Here is a 17,726-nt window from a genome sequence, read left to right as displayed (position 1 = left end):
GGGGGCGGGACAAGATGGGGCGGGGCTGGGCTTGCGGGTGGAGGGGAGGAGGCGGGGAACCTGCGCGGGAATCGGCGAGATGATGAGGCCGCTTGAGAAAGGGGCGGGGAGGAGACGGTGGGAGTATCCCAGCTGGGCCTGCGTCCTAGGCGGGGTTGAAATTCCCTTTGAAGTAATAGACTTGAGGCCAAGGTCGCACAGGTTTTTAATGGCAGACCTGAGACGGGAACTCAGGTCTCCTGACTCATTCTGATGAGGGGAGGAGGATTGTCGGTAAAGGGGGTACATCATTTAACCTCCGTCGTCTCCCCTATCTTTTTTCCGTGGATTGATGGCTGAAGAGGAGGGTTTTTTTTTTTTTTAAATCAGGGATACTGCCATAGGGGAAAGTCCAAGGGTGACCCTTCACTGGGGCTCCCTGTACAGTATTTCTCAAACTGAGGATGTGGAAGGGGATGGCAGACTGGCTTTTAGTCAGCGACTATGTTTTAATGTAGGTGTAGGTGACAGCTGGGCTGCCTGAAAATCTTGTTCCCTTCATTTTTCTTAAAGTGATTGCACTTCTGTCTGTTTTTTGAGGATGATCTACATTTTCATGCATTCACCAAGATTTTAGAGGGTATTTGGTAAAGGACTTAAGCTTTTGGTTAAGGACACACCCATCATTTAGAGGGTATTTGGTAAAGGACTTAAGCTTTTGGTAGTTTTCTGTCAACAAGTAGCTCTTTTTTTTTTTTTTTTTTTTTTTCCGTGTCCGGCAACGGATCGCAACCCTCAGTGTCGCGCCCGCACCTCGCTCAGCCAGTGAGCGGGAACCGGTCTGTATGTGGGATCCCAACCCTCGGCGGGAGCGCCTCCGCGCCCCCAAGCAGCGCACTGTAGCAGTGCGCCACCTGGCCGGCCCAACAAGTAGCTCTTAATCTTATGCCATCTCGTGGTAAACATAAACCACCTAAACAGGAAACAGTTAAATTACAATTTACATTTCAAAAAGGATACCGTTCTTTTTTTTTTTTTTTTAAAGATGACCGGTAAGGGGATCTTAACCCTTGACTTGGTGTTGTCAGCACCACGCTCACCCAGTGAGCAAACCGGCCATTTTTTTTTTTTTTAAAGATGACCGGTAAGGGGATCTTAACCCTTGACTTGGTGTTGTCAGCACCACGCCCAGCCAGTGAGCGAACCGGCCATCCCTATATGAGATCCGAACCCCGGGCCTTGGTGTTATCAGCACCGCACTCTCCCGAGTGAGCCACCGGGCCGGCCCAAGGATACCGTTCTTTTATTATCTATTTTTCCCTCCTAATTTTGCCTTTGCTAAATAGATACCAGTTTATTGCTTAGAGGTATTTTTAACATATGTAAGTAGGGTGATTCAAGTCATAATTTGAGATAGGTGAAGGCTGATTGGATAAAGAAAGGGAGCAGCCTTGGTTTCAATTAATTCTAGCAGGGCTTGAGGTGCTGAGGCTCATGACCTGCTGGTCCACTTTGTCTTTGATGATGATAAAAACAGTTCACCCATAGGCCTTTCCAGAGCTAAAAAATAGATGATTCTATGCAGAAAGTAAGGTTTAAATTACTTCACATTCATCAAGCCTTCTTAGAATAGACATAACACATCATTTTCTAACCCTCCTGATATAGGCTACAGAAATTGACAGAGGTAAAAAGAGACCACAGGAGAATGATGGGCCTGTTAAAAAGAAACCAAAGAAAGTTCAAGAAAAGAAAGGAGAAAGTGACTCGGTCATATCTGGAAACTCTGGTGAGTTCTGGGCACTCTTCCCTCTCACCAGTCATGGCTCTTTCATTCTCCAGAGGACAGAGGAGGTTATTGGAGAGTTGTGCCTTTTTCTTTGTGGAGAAAAGTCCCTGCTGTGCTTGAGCAGAATGGTGGTGTTATGTGTAGGAGGTTGGGGGATGGGAGAGCTGGAGTTTTGCAGTTTCACTGTAGTTCTCCCAACTTTCTCTTTTTTTCCTTCTAGCTATTTTTGTTCTGATTATAAAAGTAACAATTTCAAACAGTACAGAAATTTGGAAGGTAGACAGTGAAGGACCCTCTAATTCCTCCCTTCCAGTGAGGCCTAGTGTTAATTGTTTGAGGTACTATATATTCTTTCAGATGTTTCCATTTATACAATATATGCGTGCATACCCACACATAGACCTACCAATTAGTGATTAGTAATAATTATTATATTTTACAGATTGTATTATACTGTATATGCTAAATTTCATCTATCTTTTTCCTTATAACAGAACATTTTGAACAATTTTCAATATAGGACATGTAGCTCTACCCTCTCCTTTTTTGCATGGAGTTGCTGTTTCTGTATGCTAAAAGGCATTGGATGAAAACAGCATCCCGAGCTCCAGGACTTCCAGAGGTGGTGTTGAGTTGGGCAGTTTTAATCTAGTTTTTGGGCTCAGACAATTTGTGATAAGGGAAGGCAGGAAATTCATCTTTCTTCATTATTCCCAAGAAATTAGGTAAAGAGAATGAGACAAAAGCAAAAAAAAAAAAAAAAAAAATTCCCAATTCAGTGAAGACATCTGTTCACTGGAGGCATGTTTAAGATATCTGCCCTTCCATAAAAGGAAGAATTTGGATTTAGGGTCAGCATGAAAGCCTTAGTAGGAAATAACTACAGAGCGGAGATGGCTAAGTAGAAAAATAAATCTGATAATGCCTTACTCGTCCTTTCTGAAGGGGGACATGAAAGGGGGCATGACTTGGCAGAATTTGCCACTTGTCCAATGTTGCATTTTCTGGGGTCTACCATTCCTTTCTTTATTACTCTTCACAGACCTGATCTATTCAGTTTTTCAGTAAATTCTACAAGCAATGAATGAGCACTCACTATTTTAAAAAAGCCTGCTATTGTCCTAGAGGCATTTTGTAGCTTGTTTATTCTTCCCAAGAACCCTCCTTGTCCTCCTTTTATAGAGGAAGAAGTGAATGATAGGTAAGAATTGAGGGTTACCACAGGTGAGTAACTTAAGCCCACACAGGACAGTGGAGTTGAAAGTTGGTGAAACAAGATAACAGACTTGATTTTGAAACAAAAAACTGTACCCCATAAACATGTACAATGAAAAAAAACCCAACAGACTTGGGATGTTTTAAAATAGGACCTTTGCCGCTTGTTAAAAGTGGCACTCAGGACGAAGAGAGAGGAGAGGAGCATCCACTAGTTAGAAGATGGGGGCTGCTCCTCCTCAGTTTCTTTTTTTTTCCAATAATGGAGGAATTATTAAGATACTGTTCTCATACCATACACTTCACCCATTTAGCATTTACAATTCAGTGGCTTTTAGTATATTCCCAGAGTCGTACAACCATCATCAAAGTCAATTTTAGAACATTTTTATCACCTCCAAAATAACCCTGTACCCATCAGCAGCCACCCCACATTTTACCACAGTACTCCTCAGCCCTAGGCAACCACAAATCCACTTTCTGTCTAAAGATTAGATTTCTGTCTAATCTACTTTGTTCTGGATATAATGGGAATCATATAATACATGGAATAGTAGTGGTAGCACACCATTATATAGTATTTCTATCATACAGAGACAACAGATATTAACAACATTAATAGCATAATAGTAAAATATTGTACTAAAAATGTGAAAGTTTTAGGAAGTGATGAGATTTGAGTACTTATTACTCAACCACCAGCATCTACCACCTAAAAGAGTTCTGGACTCCTTCACCACTGCTTTTAATACTTTGGTTTTAGATATTTTTTTTAATGGTACAAGCCCAGGATTTTCATCCCAACCCCATCCCAGTAAAGTTTTTTGTATCCATAGGAGGGAATTCTTTGTATAATATACACACTTATAGTATACTTTTGAAGAATGACTCATGTATATATTTTGAAAAGGGGAGAGTAATATTAAACAAAGCGAATACGTATGTACATTGGAAAAAAGATTCAAATGTACATTTTTATAGCTAGGAGATTCACAGAAGGCAAAGTATACATCTGAAAAGAGGTTTAAATATAAATATGAAAAGTTTTAAACTTATAGAAATGAACTTAATACAGTTCTTGCCTTCAGAATGTTCTTGTATTAGGCTTCTTTTTGTTTGTTGTTTTTGGTGGCTGACTGGTATGTGGATCCAAACCCTTGACTTTGGTGTTACAACACTATGCTCTAATCAACAGAACTAACCGGTCAACCCTGTTGTTGCTTTAATAGGAAAGGTAAGACATGGTAAGTGTACGTAGTCCCAGTTCCCAGTAATAGTTACTACTATTTAGTAGTAGCTACAGAATAGATTGCTCTAAATGGTGAAATAACATATGCTAGTACATGGTAGACACCCAATAAATGATAATTTCCCTTTTATGGATTGCTTGCTTATGAATAACTGCTAACGGGCAGTCTGTGATAAGTGCTATAGAAAGATGTGATTTTGTTATAGGAACACAGAGAAAGAAAAGTTGATTTTAAGCTGGGAGAATTGGCAGAAGGTTTCATGGAAAAGGGTCTTGAATGAGTACAGTTTTGACCTGTGGAAAGCTAAGCATGGGCAAAGCTCTGGAGGCAGGGAAGCAGGTGTGTGTGCTTGTAGTGATTTGGTTTCCCTGGTGAACCCCTGATGTCAGTATCTCAGGTGTTTCCCTTTGAGCTAGTCAGTTTCCCAGGTTCTACCCAGAGGCAAGAGTTTTGGCTGCTTGGGCTCTGGAGAGCCTGGGGGTTTCAGCGTACAGTAAGCCTACATTCCCTCATTTTTCTGGGTTAGCTACAGTACTCTGTCAACTGTGCTGGTTTTGCCTTTCCAGAGAAGAAATTACCAGGCCACTGCTGAGGTGGAGGAAGGACAGTTGCCTTTGAGCCTGGAGTGTAGTAGGGATCTAGGGATCAAATTGCTTTGAACCAATTCTCCTTACTTTAGAACTTCCCTTTACTCCATTTTTGGGGCTACTTGTGCGCTAATTTCTGAGTCTTTTAACATTTCAAATTGTAAGTAGGATTGGCTTTTGGTTTCCTTAATTACTAACCTAGGATTTAGCTTTCAGGTTTGTTGAATTGGTTATATTTCATTTCATTTGCAGTTGTCACCTCTCTTCTCTGCCCTTATGGGCTTACACTGAGAAAAGAAAAAGAAGCAAAGCCCTACTCTGGTTTTTAATGGGGTTTTAGGAGTGAGTGAAATTACACATACTTTCCCCAAAACCCAATGTTTTTTTAATTTCCTTATCACGTTATAGTTGGTTTCATTGCTTTAGTGGGAATCTTCTTTAAACAATTCTAAGCTGGTTATGAATTGACATAATGAGACCAAAATACTATTGTTATATATTCTTCTGATTTGTTACCTAAGAGCCAAAGAAATGTCTGAGGACCAGGAATGTTTTAAAGTCTCTTGAAAAATTGAAAGAATTCTGCTGCGATTCTGCCCTTCCTCAAAATAGAGTCCAGACAGAAACTCTTCAGGAGAGATTTGCAATTCTGCCAAAGTGTACCGATTTTGATGATATCAGTCTCCTACGTGCAAAGAATGCCATTTCTTCTGAAGATTCCAAATCTCAAGTTAATCAAAAGGTATGTAACTGCTATATCAAAGAATATCCAATTACCCAGAGTAGTAGGATCTGAAGTACTATTACGTTGTATGGAGTCATTAAGGGTAATGGTTCCCAAACTTGGCTGATCATCTGGAATTAGCTGAAGGAGCTAATTTTTTTTTTTTTTTTTGTAAATCGCTGGAGATTCTGATTTATAGTGTATTGGGGAGGGATAAAGTGGTTTCTAGTAAAAACTGAATGAAAGCCTCCCAGGTGATTCTGATGTACTGCCTGGATTAGGAGCCATTGACTTGGGATTCTTTACTGATGATTAATACAAGCACAGTTTCTTATAATCCTTCTTATAGTTTCCATGAATAGAATGGAAAACCATGATGGGCAACTTAAATAGATGTTTTGAGGTTTTCAGTTGAAAGTTTGGCAGATTTAAAGTAATTCAAAGGTAAATCAAATGAATATGGGCTTTTTACTTCTACTGTTTTGTGACATATTGTTGGTTTTCATCATCGAAAAATAAGGGAATTTAACTCTTGCTTCATCATTGAAATCTGTAACTCAGAATAGTGGTTGGTTCTGAAACTTAGCTTTAAATTAGAATCACTGGAGAACTTGAAAAAGAAAACTCCAAAATTGATACTAAGAACCTTCTCTCTGAATCTTATTTAGTTTGTTTTCACTGAGAACTGAGCATGGGTATTTTTTTTCATTTTAACGTGTAGCTGTGGTTGACAACCACTGAATTAGAGAATTGTTCTGTCTCTCTCCTTTTCTGATTGTATATATTTATTTTGAGTCATTGAAATTCTATGGACTTACTCATATGAAGCTATGGACGTTTTCTTCATAAAAATGCTCAGGCCAATAAAATTTTGCCTATAGTTTTCGAAGGTTCACACCCTTTCCTACAAAGTCCAGATTCACAATCTCCTCTCTCAGCCAGGATAATATTGGATGACTTAGAACATCAGGGGGAAAAAAAAGATGTTTTTGTTTTTAATCTTTTTTAATACTTAGAAGCAGTTCACCTGAGTGTAGTAGTCATAAAGTACAAGTACAGGAGTCATAAAGTCTTTCTTTTTAAAGTGCACTTTATTTGTAACATTTACCTCAGGGCCTCAGTAGAGCCTATTTACTGTTGCTTCATACATAAAATGACCAACTTGGCATTTCTGTGTCACAGGAAATTAGAAGTAACCAGATAGAAGAGACACCTAGAAGCAGTACATGGACATTATTAAAAGTGATAAGCCATTCGATGGCATGGAAAGACAACATGGTAAAAAGCTATCAAATGAACGTAAATGCCCAGTAGTCTAGGACTGTTAATGTAGAATCAATATGCCATAACTCTTGGTAGGTTTTGAAATTTATTCTGATCACCCCGCGTTGCCAAGACCAGGTTAAATTGAGTTCAGCATGCTGTCTCTGGGGATATGAAAGAGAATGTAATATATCTGAGAAGTATTTTCACCTAAATGGTTTTTTTTTTTTTTAATTCCTTAATATTCAAGTTTTCAGATTGATTTCATTGTTCGCATTCCATGTGGTTAGAATTTTTTTCTGGAAATGTATCTCATTTCCTAAATGCATAGGGTATAAAATAAGAACTTTTTTCAAGGAAATATATTTTTGTAAGAATTGATTAACTTTTATAATATACAGTATCCCTGGATTTTACCTAGAAGTTGTGGAAACATTGGTTAATGGACACAAAGAATGATCGTGTATTGTATCAGCACCACACTCAACCGAGTGAGCCACGGGCCAGCCTATTGATCGTGTATTGTAATGATGAATAAGCTAACAAACCTGATTTGACCATCACATGTTGTACACAAGTATTGATAGTCAACTCTGTAACTCACAAATATGTATAATCAATTAAGTTTTAATAAAAAAAAAAAGGTTATGGAAACCAAGTAGAAAATCCGTCCAAGTTAAAAATAGATGCTTTCTCAGATCTGATGTAATGGCCTACATTTCTCCTGCTATATCTCTTCACACCTTACTGTCTTCTTATTGCTGATCTTTGGAAGTTTGCTTGGCCACACTATTTAGATAAATTGAGTCTCTTTTGAATGGGTACTATCTTTACCTGCTTTCCTAGCTAAGCTGAATTATTTTTAAACATTTCACGATTGCAAAGTTCATGTTTCTGGGTTTTCTTTTGGACCGGGGCTCCCCTTCCTGGGCCATATCTCTTCTCTTTCTCTCTCCTCTTCTTCTGTTTGTCATTATCTTTTAGACCATATTTTTGATTCTGGGTTAGTTGGGCAAATTTTTACATGTTGGCAGTGACACTTACAATTAATTAGAAGTTGGATGTACCCTAAACATTTGTCTCACTTACCTTTGTCTAAATTGAGTCCGATAAGCAAGGAATTTGCTCTAAGCTGTGAATTGGAATTAATTATGGTTTTCATCACAGGAAGGTAAGGATAGTAGGAATACTAATGTTGAAAATATAGCCTTGTGCTGTATGATTTCCAAAAGCTTGTTCTCATATTTCTTTACCAAAACAATTGTGGTTTTTTCTTGGAATAAAGATTTATAATATATACTACCTTTAAGAGTGTGCTTGGGAATATAAATCATTATGGGCATCTTTAGGCTGTTGGCAGGCATGCTGAAAGTGGTATTGCTCTATTCCTGAGAGAGCCAGATTCGTGCCCACTGGCCTTTGTGCATTACATAGCTGAGAATAAATAATGAAAAGAAAAGAAATGTTAGTAATAATAGATTTAATGAAAGCAAATTTAAAAATAAATGTATAAAACATTAAAATGTATAGACGTTCAGAATTTGCTTAAATAGTTATAGTTTGGCTCATCTTTTTTAAAAAACTTTTTATTTAAAAAAAATTTCAAACATATGGATAACTTGCCTGAATAATACAATGTGCTTCTATAAACCTTTCACTTAGATTCATCAAGTGTTAACTTTTTGCCAAATATTCATTTTCTCCCTCTGGGAACTTATTATTATGGTTAATACTTCTTAAACTGTGTAAATTTTTTGGTTGTTAGGACAAGACACTTTTTGATCTCAGTCAATTTGGATCATCAAATAGGAGTCATGAAAATTTACAGAAATCTTCTGATTCTAAACCATCTAACAAACGGTCCAAAAGCATCTATACACCATTAGAATTACAGTACATAGAAATGAAGCAGCAGCATAAAGATGCAATTTTGTGTGTGGAATGTGGATATAAGTATAGATTCTTCGGGGAAGATGCAGAGGTAAGTCGTTTTTCAAACACTTATTTCATGTTTTTCTTGTCCAGCCTTAGATAATTTTCAGTATATTTTTGGTTCACTTTCTGACTTTTTGAAAAACCTGATTCGCTCAATCATTCTTCTAAAATGCTGTCATTTAAAGTAAAACTTTTTTTAAAAAGCAGACTTTGTGGGAGCTAAACTTGTGGGGAAGAAGCGAGGGTCCCTAATGGAGTGTTAGTGCTTGTTCTCCATGGTGCTAGCCCAGTACTTTTCATCCATCAGAAGTTTTTTGGATGAATCAGTTAGTGAATGAAACTAATCATGTGAGCAGGTCTTCTAATGAAGACTCAAACAAGAAAAAAAAATTTGAGATGTATGGACATTCCTCTGTTTACCCTTAATTTATGAATTTTCATAGCTACGAAGAAAGTTAAGTCTCAATGGAGGAGCGTATTAACTGCCAGCCACCGACAGAAACTGAAGTGTCACAGGTCTTTGTGTATCAGTCATCTTGCTTAGTCTAAGTTGGGTGGTATTTAATTTTGTCATATTTGATGTAGGTCTCAGTCAAGAAGGCTGAAAGTGAATTTGAGCATTTGATGGGCAAGCTTAGGGAAATTATTGCTGATAACGCCTTTGTTGGAAGTCATGGATTGTGATGATTCCATATTTTTAGGCCTGGGGGCTGGCCAGTTAGCTCAGTTGGTTAGAGTGTGGTGTTGATAACATCAGCGTCAAGGGATTGGATCCCCGTACTGGCCAGCTGCCAAAAAACCTCAAAAAACAAACAAAAATATCAAGTCTGTAGATCAGAGGGTGATGAGGTAGCCTATCTGCCTCATGGATGAGAAGTGAAGACTTGGCCAACTTTTTTTCTTCAAGTTTCCTAAATCTTTTTGTGGCAGGAAAGTGGTGTTCTCTAAGTCAGCTGCCTTATGCTGTGTTCTGTATTATGAAATTAGTTAGACTCTGAAATAGCGTCAGCATGTTTCCTGAGGACAGGAACAAATGCATAGTTGGCATCCTATAGGTGAAGGGGAGAGAGAAATTGTGTAAGTTAAATGGTAAATTCAGCCTTGACCACAGTAAAGGCTGTTTTCCTGCGCTTCAGTGACAGACCGATACAGCTCAGAGACAGGGTGGGATAGAAGAGTGAAAGTGTTGGAAGGAGAGTTCAGTGGCTGTAGTGGGCAATACCTAAGCCATGATGCTTTCTAGAAGAAAGCAAGGAATCAGATGGTACTGCCTGGTTCTTGCATATCTACCAGTCATGTATCATTAATTAGCTAATCAGACTCGGAAGGTTCTCTTCTCATTTCTTTAAAGTTTCCTCTGTTCAAATGGGTTCATCTTTTATGTATATTCTGTAGTATCTTCTAATTGTCAGTTATTTGCAAGTGCCATGTAGCAAATTCTTGACGCATTACAGTCTCTGTATTGAATAGTCTTTGTGTAGGGAAAGCTCAGCACTTTAAGGCTTTGGTAGATCTAAGGATATATAAGACTTGTCATATTTTTGAGTCATGTCTAGATGCAGATGTTGGCCCTGAAGTTAGGCCATTGGTACTGCCAAAAATAGATTAAAGCATAGGCTTCTGGGTACAGGAAATGTCTCTTAAACTTTTTGTTGATATACCACTCATTTAGAGAAGTGCACAAAATCCTAAGTGTATACCTTGATGAATTTTTAACGAAGTGAACAAACCCCCCACTGGGAATCTTGAAATATGAATTTATTGATATTCTCTTTTTAAATTTTTTAGATCGCAGCCCGGGAGCTTAATATTTATTGCCATTTAGATCACAACTTTATGACAGCAAGTATCCCTACTCACAGGCTGTTTGTTCATGTACGCCGCCTTGTGGCGAAAGGATATAAGGTCAGCTTTGGCTTTTAACTTGTGGGAAAAGGGAATTGGGATCCTCTTCCAGAGAGTGAAAACATGTTTTGTTAGGTTGTGGTAGGCTTTAATTGGTTTTAGAATTTGGCATTTTTGAGAAATGAAAGTGTATCATAATTATTAGCATTTTATCTTCATGAGTTTTTAACATATTGTTAGATGTTTAGGATGAAATTTTTTTAAACTCTGTGGTAGAGTGTTTCTTAGTGATTTATCTCCGCATGCCAGCTGCTTGTGGTACTTATTACTGAAACCCTACATCTGGACATTGTGGACTTATTTATTTTAAATATTTCAAAATTGACCTTTAAACATTTTGAAATGAGTTTTAAAAAATAATTTTTCATCATATTTGATATTCAGTATTTCTTATTTTTGTTGAAGGTGGGAGTTGTGAAGCAAACTGAAACTGCAGCATTAAAGGCCATTGGAGACAACAAGAGTTCACTCTTTTCCCGGAAGTTGACTGCACTTTATACAAAATCTACACTAATTGGAGAAGATATCCTTTTTGATTAGAAATTTTTCTCTTAATTGTTACAATGGCCTTGTTTTAAGATGATAGCTTTTTTTCACTGTTTTTTAATTATTCTTTGAGCGGGTACCTTTTCAATGAACTGAGGTGGTGTGGTTACTTTAATCCTTGATTAGGTGCACTACTGAAGAGGGAAGGATTGGTAATGGATGGAAACAAGCATTCTTTAGATGTCACGGTAAAAGAAGAGTTCATCATACGTTAAGAGCAAGATAAAATAAAGCCTAACAAAATATGATGTCAGGTTAGCAACTGAGTCGAAATTACATCTTCCCTAGACCACTTTTGGGCAGTGGTTAGGTGTTTAGGGCCTATAGGGTCTTCTTAAAATGAGACCTAAAAAGTAACTTAGTAACTTCAAAATGTGGAAAGAAAACTGCAGAATCAAAATTAAGACACAGTTAAATGCTTATGAAAGGTAATAGTAGGCCATCTTCATTAATTGTTAACTTCGTAAAATTTTTATTACTTTTGAAAATGGATTGTTGGTGAAAGTCTCTGACTTTGCAAGAATCTTCAGTGTGCATAGTGATTGCTCCAAAATTTATAATCATTCATAAATTCAGTGTGTTACTTGAAATAAAATAATTCAAAAGCAAAGTCATAAAATTCTGTTAATTTAAGCCAAATAATTATAATACAAAATGAGATAAGGGTGCATTTTAAAATGCTCACTATGGGGTGGTATTAGGTCTCTTATTATGAAAGAATGTAGGGGATAAGAAGGTTTTAAGTGGTACTGTGTGATAGTAATATTTCTGTTAAGTTTTATTACAAATCTGCTTATTTAAAGACCTGCTTAGCTTCTACCCAAATTCTGAGGACTGTTTTGTTCCGTTAATACCATAAGTAGGGAATAGCTATCACTCTGAATAAACTCCAAATCATTAACAGCCCTGTGTTGTTTTAAGCTGATTAGGCTGTAAGGATCTGGTAATTTTATTTTTTCTTTTATCTAAGCTTGAATCTCTTATTTTAAACCTATGGCAGTATCTCTCCCTGCTTCCCTTTTGCTGCTGCTATCTCTCCTGGTACCCAGATTGGATGTGCCCAGACTGATTTTGTCCAAAATCAGTTTTTATCCCTGAGAATGTAATTAGTGGACTCATTACACACACACACACACACACACACACACACACACACACACACACACACACACACACACACACGTATGTATGTATGTATGCATGTTTCTGTTTTGTTATGTCTTTTAAAAGTTCTCTTGCTGTTTCTGGGAGCTTTAGGCACTTTAAAGGAAGAAAGTAATTTACACTATTTTAGTGCATTTATTCTCTGACTTATGGAAGTAAACGTTATGGGATTGCTGAGGATTCAAGTCGCAGCATTATTCTACTAATGAAGTGGGTTAATATCTGGACATCTACAGGGTCCAGTGTACTCTTCTATGCCTTTAGAAGTGAGAAGATGATAGTTATCTGTCCTCATGAACCTTATATCTTAGGGGAGATAAGTCTTGCAACTATGATCAGAGTAAATCAGAAGAAGGAATGCTGTATGGAAGATTTTTGCAAAGAGCAAGAGTATCTGGGAAAATGAACCATTATTTTAAGGAAAAAACCAGTTAATATTAATTCTAATTTAGCATAGATTTTTCTTTAATAATTATAACATGTGAACCCCCTAATCAAGCTGGATGATGCTGTAAATGTTGATGAGATAATGACTGATACTTCTACCAACTATCTTCTGTGTATCTGTGAAAATAAGGAAAATGTTAAGGACAAAAAAAAGGGAAATGTTTTCATTGGCATTGTGGTAAGTATTTTGTAGGTGAAGAACAAATGTTAGATGTTCACTGTTATCTCTAAATATGAGTAATCATGTATGGTTCCTAATGAGGATATCTGATGAAGTGTGCCTTCTAATAATTGTACTAAAAACACATTTTCTTCATACTATTATATGTTAAATTACTAGTTACAATTCTCTCATATAGCTACTTGGCACTTTATGCTGTGGAGAGATACAAGTAATTTTGGTCCATGTGCTTTAGGATTTTGGGGTTGAAGATAGATAGACGTGACAGGAGTGCATGTGGGCAATGTAGAGATAATGGAATGAAACACTAAGCCAGTATATGCATGGGTAGCAAAGGGTTTTACAGATTTCTCCCTAGGGGTTTGAAATTAGACATGAATGATTATGGGATTATCGTATCTAGATTTGGAGGAAGAGGTAGTTAAAGGGAAATGATAATTGGCCAATACAAAATGGCATCCTAAATTAATATTAGGAATATTTATATTCAGTCTTCCAGGTAAATATAATTTGTGAATCATAGTTTTTTTGATCTTGCCTTCTGGCAATTTATGAATAAATTTACCTGTTTACAGACGTACCTGGACTCTGTTCAAAATCTTGGCTTTTTAGGACCCTTCAGAACTATTAGACTCCCTTGTTCCATTGTAAGTTAAGCAAAAGTAGGACTGTTGCCTGAGTCATGACTAATTCTCTTTGCTTTTTCTAACTTCCACAGTTAGTGGCAGTATCAATAAAAATTCTTACAACCTGAATGTCTCCAGTGTGCCTATTAGTACCTTATTCTGGCTGGCCCGAGTGCAGTGGTGTTTACAGCTAATTGATCACAACCAGTTACAGATTTCTTTGTTCCTTCTCCGGATATCATGCCTGCAGCCAGTGGAGCTGCTGATTCCATCAGACTTGTCAGAGCCAACAGAGATGCTTATCCATCGAGCCACAGCTGTTAGGTAAGTCGGCACATCACTGGAAAATAATACTGATTTGGAAACTGAGACTTAATCCTAAAACCAATGCTTATCAAAGTTGTTAAAAATAGTTTTTATTTATAAAAATTATATTTCAAATGTAGTGCTGGAAATGTTTAAAAAGAAAAGCAAAATTACCCTTCCATCACCTTAAGGTAGGACTTCGGAAATTGATCCTTTTTTTAAAAAGATGACCAATAAGGGGATCTTGACCCTTGACTTGGTGTTGTCAGCACCACGCTCACCCATTGAGCTAACTGGCCATCCATATATGGGATCCGAACCTGTGGCCTTGGTATTATCAGCACCACACTCTCCTGAGTGAGCCACGGGCCAGCCCAGAAATTGATCTTATTAAAGGGGTTTCTGATATTATTTAATGATATTCTTTGGTAATTAATCTTCCATTTTTGGAGATAATTTAGAATTCATTTCTTAGAAAGTTTATATAATTTTGAAAAAGCTTTGTTTGTGCTGCAAGTTTTGATTCAGGGCTGTGTCCAGTAGTTTTATTTACTAGGTCTGAGGTCACACCACTTATTGATGAAGCAGTGTACTAGGCACTGTGGCATACAGAGGAAGAAGATGTGGCTATGATATGTGTCTGGCAGAGTTTAAAGTCCAACAGGAGAGGCAGATATCTACATACCTGACTGGATTCACAAGGCACTATGTGTTTAGTGCAAACACGAAGGTGCCTACTTGGGAAGATTCTGTGCTGTCAGGAGGATAGTGGGGAAAAAAGGCCAGAAAGATGGGCTGGGGCTCGAGTGAAAGGAACTGTATGTATTAAAGAATTTGGATTTTAGACTAGGCAGGGAAGCCCATGAGGATTTTCATTTAGGAGGTTGACAAGTCAGTTAGAAAATCAAAATGATTTATTAAGTGAATTTCCATGTGTTTCTTTGTCCCTGAAGTTAAGAGGGTTCATTTTCATTTGAATTTAACTTTTTTCAAAGTAGCTTTCATAATTTTTTTTATTGTAACACTGATGTATGTTCATTTAAAAGAAGTTAGGAGCTAAAAAATAAAGATAAAAATAATAAGTCAAATCCTGTAACGCAGAGATAACTACTGTTAAACATTTTGGCGTATTCCATGTATGTGTATCGCTTTTTTTCATTTCTAAACTTGGATTCATGTTGCAAAATCACTTTTGTGTTCTGTTTTTTTACTTAAAAATTCCACATGTATTTTTTACGTTTTTATAGAAAATTTCAAACATGCACAAAATTAATAGACTAGCATAGTGAACTCTATACTTTTTGTGTATTCATTTTACATAATGAAGTAGTAATTTACTACTAATCTGGTGGTCAGGTTACTAGTATCATATCACTTATTACTGTCAGTGATGATAACTACTTTTTGTATAGTGCTTTGTAGTTTATAAAGAATTCACGTTTGTTTTCTGTTTTGTTTGTTATCCTTACAGTAACCCTGTGAGGGAAGTAGGCTGGTTTATTCCCATTTATGGAGGAAGAAACTGAGACACAGTAGGATTTGATGACTTGTCATAGTCACTCTGTTAGGTATGTTAGATCCAGGGCTCATACTCAGGGTGTCTCTAAAATCCCATTTACCACAGTTTAGATAGATGTGAATCTGACTCTTTATGTGAGAGTCTCGGAAAGCAGACAGGTTTTCAAATACGTTAGAGATGAATTATGTACTAGTGAGTGTGTCATCTTTACCATTTCCATGTTTATGCTGTATCATAGCTATAACTAGAAAAACATGTATTTTCTGTGACATTGTATTTGTTTTCAGGGAGTGCAGCCTGCCACAGGTGAGGTTGTGTTTGATAGTTTCCAGGACTCTGCTTCGCGTTCTGAGCTGGAAACTCGGATATCATGCCTGCAGCCAGTGGAGCTGCTGATTCCATCAGACTTGTCAGAGCCAACAGAGATGCTTATCCATCGAGCCACAGCTGTTAGGTAAGTCGGCACATCACTGGAAAATAATACTGATTTGGAAACTGAGACTTAATCCTAAAACCAATGCTTATCAAAGTTGTTAAAAATAGTTTTTATTTATAAAAATTATATTTCAAATGTAGTGCTGGAAATGTTTAAAAAGAAAAGCAAAATTACCCTTCCATCACCTTAAGGTAGGACTTCGGAAATTGATCCTTTTTTTAAAAAGATGACCAATAAGGGGATCTTGACCCTTGACTTGGTGTTGTCAGCACCACGCTCACCCATTGAGCTAACTGGCCATCCATATATGGGATCCGAACCTGTGGCCTTGGTATTATCAGCACCACACTCTCCTGAGTGAGCCACGGGCCAGCCCAGAAATTGATCTTATTAAAGGGGTTTCTGATATTATTTAATGATATTCTTTGGTAATTAATCTTCCATTTTTGGAGATAATTTAGAATTCATTTCTTAGAAAGTTTATATAATTTTGAAAAAGCTTTGTTTGTGCTGCAAGTTTTGATTCAGGGCTGTGTCCAGTAGTTTTATTTACTAGGTCTGAGGTCACACCACTTATTGATGAAGCAGTGTACTAGGCACTGTGGCATACAGAGGAAGAAGATGTGGCTATGATATGTGTCTGGCAGAGTTTAAAGTCCAACAGGAGAGGCAGATATCTACATACCTGACTGGATTCACAAGGCACTATGTGTTTAGTGCAAACACGAAGGTGCCTACTTGGGAAGATTCTGTGCTGTCAGGAGGATAGTGGGGAAAAAAGGCCAGAAAGATGGGCTGGGGCTCGAGTGAAAGGAACTGTATGTATTAAAGAATTTGGATTTTAGACTAGGCAGGGAAGCCCATGAGGATTTTCATTTAGGAGGTTGACAAGTCAGTTAGAAAATCAAAATGATTTATTAAGTGAATTTCCATGTGTTTCTTTGTCCCTGAAGTTAAGAGGGTTCATTTTCATTTGAATTTAACTTTTTTCAAAGTAGCTTTCATAATTTTTTTTATTGTAACACTGATGTATGTTCATTTAAAAGAAGTTAGGAGCTAAAAAATAAAGATAAAAATAATAAGTCAAATCCTGTAACGCAGAGATAACTACTGTTAAACATTTTGGCGTATTCCATGTATGTGTATCGCTTTTTTTCATTTCTAAACTTGGATTCATGTTGCAAAATCACTTTTGTGTTCTGTTTTTTTACTTAAAAATTCCACATGTATTTTTTACGTTTTTATAGAAAATTTCAAACATGCACAAAATTAATAGACTAGCATAGTGAACTCCCGTGAATCCATCAACCAGTTTCAGCATTTCTCAACTCAGAGCCAATCTCATTTCATCCCTCCCTCCCTGGAATTTTTATTTTGGAGCAAATTCTAGTCAACATCATTTCATCTGCTGATATCTCAGCAGGTACTCTTGAAAACAAAATGACTGCACAACATTCAGTCATATAAATGGATTATAATTTATCCATTTCCCTTTTGTTATGTTGTATTCATTTTTTTCAGTATTACAAATATTGCTGTGATAAATATCCATATGTAGAAATATCTGTGTGCCTTTCTGACTATTTCCTTAACATAAATTCCTGAAAGTGGAATTATTGGGTCAGAGGGTATAAATGTTTATGAAGCTCTTGGTTGCTTGCTAGAAGTGGTAATATTGATTTATACTCGCACAAGTATAGTATGGGAGGGTTCTTTGAACCATTGCCAACATTGGGGATGATCATTTAATAAACTCTGCCAGTTGCATAGATGAAAAATTTGGTATCAAGTGTCCTTACTTTGTTCTTAATCCTTTTCTGACAGTGTGTTCAAACTTAAATAATTAAAAGTCAA

General features: G+C 37.0%; 1 protein-coding gene across 1 annotated transcript in view; it reads left to right on the top strand.

Moving 5' to 3' along the window:
- The first annotated feature begins 79 nt into the window (after positions 1–79).
- Positions 80–17,726, top strand: part of MSH3 (mutS homolog 3) — a 207,466-nt gene continuing 189,819 nt past the window's right edge. The window contains exons 1-8 of the mRNA XM_008566613.1: positions 80–172; positions 1,648–1,768; positions 5,342–5,562; positions 8,573–8,788; positions 10,531–10,647; positions 11,053–11,170; positions 12,837–12,982; positions 15,724–15,890. Coding sequence (XP_008564835.1) covers positions 80–172; positions 1,648–1,768; positions 5,342–5,562; positions 8,573–8,788; positions 10,531–10,647; positions 11,053–11,170; positions 12,837–12,982; positions 15,724–15,890 — 1,199 coding nt within the window. The remainder of the gene's footprint in view (positions 173–1,647; positions 1,769–5,341; positions 5,563–8,572; positions 8,789–10,530; positions 10,648–11,052; positions 11,171–12,836; positions 12,983–15,723; positions 15,891–17,726) is intronic.

Source organism: Galeopterus variegatus, unplaced genomic scaffold, assembly GCF_000696425.1.
Source record: "Galeopterus variegatus unplaced genomic scaffold, G_variegatus-3.0.2 Scaffold254, whole genome shotgun sequence".
NCBI lineage: Eukaryota > Metazoa > Chordata > Mammalia > Dermoptera > Cynocephalidae > Galeopterus > Galeopterus variegatus.
The sequence above is the reverse complement of the archived record's forward strand: the minus strand, read 5'-3'. Positions and strand labels throughout refer to the sequence as shown.